The sequence below is a fragment of the Hemicordylus capensis genome, chromosome 4 (assembly GCF_027244095.1).
Source record: "Hemicordylus capensis ecotype Gifberg chromosome 4, rHemCap1.1.pri, whole genome shotgun sequence".
NCBI classification, from domain to species: domain Eukaryota; kingdom Metazoa; phylum Chordata; class Lepidosauria; order Squamata; family Cordylidae; genus Hemicordylus; species Hemicordylus capensis.
Genome location: NC_069660.1, coordinates 66269384 through 66279185, shown reverse-complemented (window position 1 = coordinate 66279185; position 9802 = coordinate 66269384). Strand labels below are relative to the sequence as shown.

The window sequence follows — 9802 nt, the reverse complement described above, 5'->3', positions numbered from 1 at the left end:
ATCCTTAGCGGGGCGGTGCCAATACGGAAAACTGGCGGGACCAAGACCGAGGAGGGAGGAATGTGAGATGTAGTTATTGGTCAAATCGGCTGTTATTCTTCAGACCTTCAGCTTCCGATTGGTGTTCCTTAGCGGAGTGGGTGGAGGTACTGGAATCGGGTTGCGCAGGGAACGCACGGCGGGAGTCGGAGCAGCCTGAAGAACGCGGCTTATGGGGACAGGGGCTCCGTCTGTGCAGCAGTGCAGGTAATAGTTGTGTTTAGGATGGAAGACTCCGTGGTCATGTCGCTTACAGCGTATGACCAGCATTCTTTCCCTGTAGTGTTCCCGGGGATCGCGCTGGGCAGCATCCGCCCGCTTGCCTGCCTGCCTGCCGGAACTTGAATATAATTAGCTTCTCTCTGGGGTTGGAATCCTGCTCAGAAACAGCGCTCTTTTTAGGAAGCGGCACGATTCCCATCCCATAATATTTCCACCCCCTCCCATGCATTTTGGGCAGGCAGCCTCCCCCGCTCCCCAGTTCTAGGAGTCCGTAGCTAACACAAGTCCAAGTCCCGTAATCAAGTCCCCTGGGACAGGATTGATGTCCCATCCCATAATATGTGCTACTGCGGCAGACAGACTGGGCAGCTCTCCATCTGATGTCCTATTAAGAAGAACCTTTCCTCCACAACCCTTCTCAGCTTCATTGGTTACAGTCTCCTCTAAAACCATATTTTTAAAAGGAGATTGTTTTAAAACATCCTCAGAATTACATTTCTAGTACTCCTTTTATTCTCTAATAAGCCTCTTTAGGTAGTTGGCTCTCCAAAGCCCATAACATTAACTTTCCCCAGAAAAAATGTAGGTAGCAGTGTTGATCCATAAGAAAAAGCCCCAGGAGGGTAATATCTCAACTTGACATTGTTTTAATGAAAGGCAGTATACAAATTTAACAATAAATATAAAATAAATGAAAACAATATTTTTATTAAGCCCATCTAAAATGTTACAATGTTGTGAACAAGCTCCTGAGTTTCGGTTGCAGAGTAGAGCTCTACCGGTCTCCATAACCTTCCCAGAAGATAGCTTTAGCTTCCAGCTCATTATATTCATTTTCTTCTAAAACCTACTTGATCAGGAGTTGCTTGTGTCTTATGGAGGGATTCCCCTCTGCCATTCTGTATAGCTAACAAAGCCTTTATTCCACAGTATTACTTGCCAGGCAACAATATATCCACCCATCTCCAAGCCATACACCTTCCTCCAAGTCTCTGATACTTTTCCTTTCTACATCCTCTCTCCTAATACCTTTAGCAAGAAGGGAAGACAGACCTGGTTTTTAACTTCCTATGTATTGGGACAGCACAGTTTGTGACCCACCAAGCCCAGCCCAGCCCACCAGCCATGTATGATGGCCCATTAGGGGAATGGTAAAGTTGCTGTTTTTGCTGTCTGCTTGGACGTGCAAAAATGAGGTTGTCAAACACCTGGTCAACTGGAAATTTGACATTGCATTTGACATTGGAATTGACTGGTCGGATTCTTCTAAAAGAGCAAAGCCATGAGCCTGCAGGAGTTGGTCGGGGACACAGGGTTTCTAGTAAACCTATGGATTCCTCTCTAGTTTTGGAAGGACTTTAAATACGTTTGCAGTGTTGCTTTGCAGCTGGTGAATAATGTATGCTGTGCCAGCGAGAAGTAGGTTTCACTCTTTTGGAGCAGCCACGCTTTCTCTTTGTTTGGGTTTCCATGAAATGCTTCAGCCCTTAGTCGGTTACTCTTTACCATTTCCTGTCTCTGCTGGCTACATTGTTCTTCTTTCTCTAACTCACTCTTAATGTTTGTTGCCAGCAGTAGCTTGTAATCCCCCCCCAAAGTTGTGCCCTGACTTCCCCCTGCTGAGAGACTTGCATCTGTCTTGCACGCACTGAGCTGCATTTCCCCTGGCTCCACATCAGCTTTGTCTACAGCAGATATATGTGTATATATTTTCCAGCACGATGGAGTCCAAACCTTTGTAAAGTTAACCATGATAGATAATAAAAAAATGTCCAGAGCTGGTCTTTTGGCTGGACCAAGAGCTGCAGCTTTAGCTATAGCAAAGGAGATTAGTCTTGTTTGTACAATGGCTTGTGGATTCATTTGTGAGCTCCTGTAGTTCAAGTAATTTGAGGATTTGAGTCTGATTCCTCTCTTTAGCATATCATGTTTCTCTATTTCTAGTTGTTTCCCCTGGTTAGTTTCAATAAACTGCTTTTTTCCTGCTTTTTTCTTTCTCTGGGGCAGTTCTCCTTTGTCCTTCTGTCTTGTTTACTTGGGTTTTGCTAATGACATTGCCATCTCCCCCCCCCGCCCCCCCCCCCAGCCTACCTAGGATGTAGGTATTTTACTCTTCTTACCGATTTATAGCATTCTTTTTCATTCTGCTGTAGTTTTGAATAGGTTGTTCTGGTACTTTGGAGTCCTGTCTTCAAATCACATTTGTTGTTGAGATAGTGTGAGACTTGCCAGGTTGACAATTGAATACATATTTGAATTCACAGGCAGCTGAACTGAAGAAAGTGACTGTGGAGTTTTCATCTCTTCTACCATTTGGGATTTAATTTGCATCGTCTCTGAGTCTTTTTTTTTTTTTTAAAGAAAGCATCAAGTCAAACCCACACACAACATGTTGTTGCGCACAAGGACTTCCACTCCCTGGCTGCGTTATTAATGTTAGCAATCAGGAAAAGCCTTTGGGGGCTGCAGATTCTCTCTAGTCTGATGCTGCTGCTACTGCCACTGCTGCTGAGGGTTTTGGTGCAGGGAATCCAAACTGCTGCCTTTTCTGTCCACTGAGCTCTTCACATCTGCATGTCTCGGCTGCTCGCTCTCTCTTATATACACACACACACACACACACACACACACACCCCACATCTCACATCCTCTCTCCATGGACTGATTGCTGTTGAGAGAAGACGAGCCTGACCCAAGTGATTTCTTTTGAGAAGAACACAGTTTGCATTTATTTGTCGTATTCTGGTGGATCTATTCTGAGGATAATCTTTTTTGGGGTGGGTGGGGAAGAAAACATGACGTCGCCAGCTAAATTCAAAAAGGATAAGGAGATCATAACTGAATATGACACCCAAGTCAAAGGTAAGGATTTTATTAGATATGAATGTGGTATTTCTGTCTGTGTTGCAGTCTTGACTTGCAAATGCAGGCGCTCATACTACATGTTTGGGTGGGGAAGGGGAAAGCATTTGCAGACCGTCAGGAATTTGCAGTGCTTTCCAGTCGTGCAATGTTAGAAGGGATTGACAATGATTGTTGCTTCATGGGGTGGGTTTTGGGGGTCTCTTGTCGTCTTAGGGCTTATTTTATGGTCCTTCTGGAAGTCTGATAATATAAATTTGTATTTGATTATATTTCTATTGTAAATGGTACCCCTCCCCTCCCCTGAGAAACGTATGTATTAGCTTAAGAAGCTTTGTTGCTTGGCAGTATTGGGGATTTTGGCTTATAGGGGCTTCTTACAGCTGCATGTATGCACCAAAAGGTTTTCCCTCTTCATAAACGCCTTCTGTGTGTGCATGTTTCACACACCCCTGGCAGCTGGATGCAACGCCCTTCAGTCTAAACTGCATGTATGCAATGATAGCCTATTTCAGTGCTTCTGCATTCTTTTTGCAAGATGTCTGTTAAAGGCTGTATGTTGCGATGACAACAACTTGGTAGGCATGCTCCCTACAAGAATACCTTGCTGACATTAGGCATGTGGGTTTGGTTTTCACATAATCATATGCCCTGAGTGACAGAGGAAAGAGACACTTGCCTAACCCTTTTTTGTCTGCAGAGTTTTCAGCATTACTTCATACATTTGTGCATACTGGGACCTTGTTCCTTCCAACACGTGCATAACTGGACATAATGCTCCTGAAAAGAAACTTTGAAAGAGCCACTTGAATAAGAAGTGCTTGATCTGCCCCTATGTGCAGGAGTGTGTGTGAAAGAATAGCTTTGAGTTGGTGGGGAATTAGCTAGGATTGAATTCTGAACTGTATGTGCTCTTGGGCTTGGTCTGCTCCCATTCTAAATAACTGCAAAACTGGTGTTGATTTTTTGGGGCCTCTGTTAGTGTTGTATGAGACCAATTGCTGTCTTTGCACCATGCTCTAACTCTCTCTAGAACATGTGAGAAGCAAAGCCATCTTCTCAAAGGTTATGAAGCTGAGATTGCTAGTGACTCTTAAAGTGTTTTGGGATTCCAGGGTTGAAGGCAGTAGCTAGTCAAAGCATTTTTGCCTTTTACGCACTTCCTCTTTCTTTAAAAGTAATCTGCTTTCACTTGGCAGGCTAGCTAACTATGTTTTGGGAATTCTGGTGGCCAAAAGGAGGCACTGATTCAGAAAAGCATGGTCTCCATCCAGCAGTAGTTTTGCGCTCTGGGCTGGAAGGGTAGGTGGTCTTTAAAATGCAGTGTGCAGAATATATACATAGAGCCTTGAATTTCCTTTGTTTCAGGATACAGCAGGGAGGGTTTCCTTCTCTAGCTTTTTGAAACAATGCAAAAGAGCATTTGTTCTCTTCACAGTGACTGCTCAGGTCTTGCAGCCTCCATTCTGGAGGTCTGTACTTAGGGAAAGAATGTAAGCCTTTCAGGTAAGCACGGGACAGGTTTATTTTAGCAGCAGTTTACTGTTGTATTTGAGATTGTGTGTTAAAAAGAACTTTCCATTTGGATGAGAATTTGTGTGAGAAAAGCCTTGTTTAGTTATAGTTGCTTTTTTTGGAGCCACTGTTTCAGCATGGTCCTTAGTGAAGTGTTGTCCCCTGCTGCAGAAATACCCAAATTATTCACACCATATATGTTGTTCTTGGGAATAAGTGATGCAAACTGAGCACTTTTGCAAATGTGAACTTGAGGTTGAATGGGTTGTGGCAAAAATATTGAACTTGTTGGTGGAGAGTGGGTGCAGAAGCCTGCACCAGTTATTGCAACTGCTATGCAGGTTCTTCTTGGATGGTGATGGTGGTGGGTTTTTTAATCTGCAGGACACGATTTCGGTGTATCCTTGATCTTCTGTTAGGCCTTATAGTCAAGACAACAGTTGAATTTGAGTTGAATGCAACCTTGAAGAACAGAGCTGGAGTCCTTTTCAACTGGAAACCAGAAAGTGTGGCCAGTTGCTATACTGCAGGGGATCCCAACCTGTGGTAGTCCAGATGTTGTAGCTGGGGATGATGGGATTTCTAGTTCAGCAACATCTGGAGTACCGGTTGGGAACCCCTGCTATACTGTATGTTTGAGTGATGTATACAAATACATGGTATACACATGCGCACCCTATTTCCTGCTGATACAGAGGCGTAACTAGGGAAAATGGCACCCGGGGCAAGCACTGAAATGGCGCCCCCCATGCCCCCCCCCCCGCCGCCCCCCCAACATACTACATTATACTTAGGTTTTTCCTCACAAGTGCCCACTGCCGCCGCCAAGCCAGGCCACTGACTGGCTGCCAGGTGCCAGCAAAGCAATGGGGGGGGGGGGGTGCAGGCGGCGCGGAAGGGACCGCTCATGGGGAAGGGGGCACCGACACGCTCCCTTGACTGCTGCAGCACTGCTGCACTGAGCAGGAAACATTTGTATTAACAATTTTTAAAAAAAAATTAAAAAAGAATTTGGTCATGGCAGCGCCCCCCACGTGACCAGAAAAGATGGCGCCCGGGGCACGTGCCCCCCCTGCCCCCCCCTATAGTTACGCCTCTGTGCTGATAAGAGATGTTATCCTGTTGGAAAACAGGTTGGTAGCATTCTCTTAATCTTGTCTAAACCTGTTGAATATGTAAGGAGCAGCTTCCAAGGTGGCATGACTCCCACCAACATAACAATAGTTATGGCAGCTGCAGGCCCAGTGTCTTGTAGCATACAAGCAAGGGGGCTAAGATTCCCCTTGGTGTTGATAGCCTGGGATGCAATCCTGTGCTTAGCACCATATAGTTTTTAAGAGCACAATCCTATCAGGGCCTTGCCAAAGTTTAGCTTCTTAGGATGCGATTGAATTCAGCTCTGCTGTTGGGCCTTATGTTTAGAAAGACCAGCACTAGTTTTGTTTCCCATATATTGCAGTTGGACAGTGATTTTTCTTGTATTTTTTCCTCCTGGTGTATTGTGCCACATCATTGTCATACTTAGCATTTGCATAGCACTTTTGAGAGTGCAGATCTCTTCAAGTGTATTACCTTGATGTGATCCTTATTACAATCCTGTAAGGTAGGCAAGTATTAATATCCCCAGCTGAGGCCAATAGCCCAGGCAGGGTTAGAGTTCATCATAGCCCGGGAATTCAGGGCTTTGCTGCCATCCCTACCAGCTGAGGGCAGAACTCTCCTTCCTACAACTGGGGCTCACCTCAGGAGGGAATCCTCCTCATCCCCAGATTCCAGTGCTGTGAGAAGGGCCATCCTGGAGGGTGAGGGGCTTTTTTGTCCCACATGTGGCCAGAGGCAGAAAGAGGAGACGTCACCATTCCTCCTCATCTTCCTCCTCCACCAATAGTCTGCCACCTAAGAGGCCACCACCCCTCCCACTCCACAGACTAGGAAAGGGCCAGACCCACCTCCAACCCTCCCCCCTCCTACCACTAACCCAGATAGTTCAGATCAGGCATCCTCTGACACAGAGGAAGGGGAGATATCTGATGAGGAATCACCCCGCCAAGCTTCTGGCTCAACCCGCTTATTTCTGCCATCAGACTTTGAGGTCCTATTGGCAAAAGCGAGACACATCATTAATGCCATGGCCTCACTGGAGACCTCCATCACTAGCCAGGGTCTGGATCAAGAGGTCTTCCCATCCACGTCTGCGGCCATCCCAAAAGTTCCATTCCCTCAGCTCTTCCTCTCAACTCTACTGGCAAAATGGAACACACCTTTTGCCCACAGGTCACTGACCCATCTCCCTAATAAGTTATATTTGTTACTACAAGAGGCCACCTCCCTATTGGTCCTCCCTGTGGTAGATGCACCGATTGTACAACTTGTCTCGGGGACAATAATCAGTAAGGAAGGGGAGGAGCAGTTGAAGGTACCTGAAGGTAAGAAGTGTGAGTCCCTCCTTAGAAAGGCCCACGAGGCTTCTGCCACTGTGATTAAGGCCGTGGCGGCAAACTCCATTTTTGCCAGGGCTTCTGTCCTCTGGGCTAAGGAACTGTCCCATCTGAGAACATACAGCTCCGCCAAGGTATCAATAATATGGCCAAGGTGGCGGCTTTTATGGTAGACTCTAGCCTGGACTGCATAAAAGGGGCAAAACTGTTTGGGGACTCCTTGGACCCTGACCTTGTGGAAACATAGGATAAGAAGAAGGCTGTGCCAACCACCAGGATGGAACTCCGTAGACAGTTCAGGGGATGGGTGCATTTTCATAACTTTCTCCCCTCATTTAGGCAGTCAAACTACTCGTCCAGCAGCTCCTTTTGTGACTACAGGTATTACAACCCCAGATCAGCTGGACACGCTCAGTGGCAACAGTGCCCCAGGGGCACATTCGACCAACAGTTCAACAAAAAATTCTAGTTGTTGTCCTTCCAACACCGAAAGCGATAACGCCACACCGATCGGGGGCCGAAATTCTGCTATTCAAGGAAGCCTGGTCAGAGGCCACCTCCAACTCTGGATGGTCTTGGAGGATCTATCCCTGAAATTCTCTTCTCTCCCTTGAGAAAGATAAAACCCCACCCCTGTACCCAAGAAACCAGAAAAGCCATACCACACCTCCTACAGATCAGGGCAATAGAGGGGGTGCCTATGACTATGACTGAGTCAGGGCAAGGCGTGTATTCAATCTTATTTTTTGTCTCCAAAAAGGACAGAGTATGGTGAGCAGTCTTGAACTTAAAACCTCTAAACCGTTCCATCTAGAAGCGCCCCTTCAGGATGGATTCCCTCAAAACCATCAAGGAGGCAGTGAGGGACAGGGAGTTCCTAGCGCCAGTGGATCTGTCAGAGACATACCTGCATATCCCAATCTGCCCGGATCACCGCAGTTTCCTCAGGTTCTCCTTCAACAGCTGACACTATCAATGCTGGGCAATGCCATTCGGTCTATCCTCACCCCCAAGGGTATTCACAAAGATCATGATAGCGCTAATTGCGCACATGCAAATGCAGGTGATTTGCATTCATCCATTTCTGGATGATCTGATCTGATCACCGTCCCTGCCCAGAGCCCGAAGAGATGTACAACATATGTTAGCCCTCCTCCAGTCTCACAAGTTTGTGGTAAACCAGCAAAAGAGTCATCTGCTACCCACTCAGAGGCTCCTGCACCTAGAGGCCATCTTCGACACAATCAGGGGCACCATTTCCCTATCCCTGGAGCAGAGAGAGAAGATAGCCTCCCTCACCTCAGCGGTCCTCAGAGAGGGGTTGACCCACCTCATGGTCCTGGCCATGCTCCTGGGCTCCATGATAGCGTGCATAGAGTGCACCTCCTGGGCCAGGTGGCATTCTCGCACCCGGCAGTGGTTCCTTCTCCCCTACCAGGACCAGATCATGACACACACACAAATACAAATTCAAATCCCACTCAAAGTGTGGGTCTTTCTACATTGGTGGAGATCCACAGCCCTATTGAAGGGAGTACCACTCAGTACTCCGACCAGGATCACAATAACAGATGCGAGTCTTGGGGGCTGGGAAGCCCACCTCCTACACCACTATGTACAAGGAAAATGACACCCATGAGAACAGAAGAAGTCAATCAACCTGCTAGAACTCAGAGCGATATGCCTTGCATTGATACACTTCCTACCTTACATCGGACACCGTCATCCGCATGGACAACACCATGGCAAAGTTGTATTGACATGAACAACCAAGGTGGAACAAGATCAAAAGCTCTCATGATGGAATCAGCCAAAACCTTCACATGAGCAGAAAGAAATCTATCCCTAACTGCTGAGCACTTGAGCGGAAGCTCAAACCACATAGTGGACTGGACCAGGCAGAGTGGTCCCTTAACCCAGAGACATTCAAACTGATGACTGGGACACCCAGAGCTGGACCTCTTCACCATGCAGGAAAATAGGAGAGTGCCAAGGTTTATGTCCCACTTCTACCACCCGCAAGTGGAGGGCATAGATGCGCTGTCAGCCCTGTGTCAGTCCTGTATGCTTTTCCTCCCATGGCGATACTCTCCAGGGTAATCCAGAAGGTCCACCAAGAGGGGGCCACCCTCATACTAATAGCACCCCGATGGCTGTGGCGACTGTGTTTCGCCAATCTCCTCTCTCTGTCTGTTTGGCCACCATGGCCGCTCCCCAGACGCCCAGACCTGCTATTGCAGGGGCCAGTCTTTCAACCTGACCTGGACTGGCTCCAACTCAACACCTGGATATTGAGCAGGAGATGTTAGCTAATCAGGGCTATGACCACAAGGTACAGTCAACAATCCTGGCCTCTAGGAGGCCGTCCACCAACAGAATCTACCAGACTACATGGATGGCTTTCTCACGATGGGCCAGGAGGAAGGACCTCCGGCCTACTGCAGCAAAGGTCCTGGACGTCCTCCATTTTCTACAATCCAGTCTTGATCAGGGACTACGACCAAGCACCTTATGCAGGCAGATGTTGGCCCTGGCCTCTGTCCTATAACTCAACATTCAAGGCTCCCTGCTTCTCCACCCTCACATCAGATGCTTATTGAAGGGAGCCAACAACCTGGCTCCATCTCCTATTCCCAGAGTCCCATCATGGAATCTGAACAAGGTCCTCAACGTGCTCACTCAATCCCCTTTCGAGCCAATGAAGGAGGTACCTTCCCACTGGGAAA

The 9802-nt window shown here is 47.3% G+C and overlaps 1 protein-coding gene across 6 annotated transcripts in view; it reads left to right on the top strand.

Annotated features, from left to right (window-relative positions):
* The first annotated feature begins 78 nt into the window (after positions 1–78).
* SRGAP2 (SLIT-ROBO Rho GTPase activating protein 2) overlaps positions 79–9802 on the top strand; it is a 320834-nt gene continuing 311110 nt past the window's right edge. For 2 of the 6 annotated variants that reach the window (XM_053245713.1, XM_053245712.1), the window contains exons 1-2: positions 82–246; positions 2526–3123. In XM_053245713.1, coding sequence (XP_053101688.1) covers positions 3057–3123 — 67 coding nt within the window. In that variant the 5' untranslated portion in view covers positions 82–246; positions 2526–3056. Of the gene's footprint in view, positions 247–2525; positions 3124–9802 lie in introns of all 6 variants that reach the window. The other 4 variants (XM_053245717.1, XM_053245710.1, XM_053245711.1 and 1 more) reach the window with 4 other exon arrangements.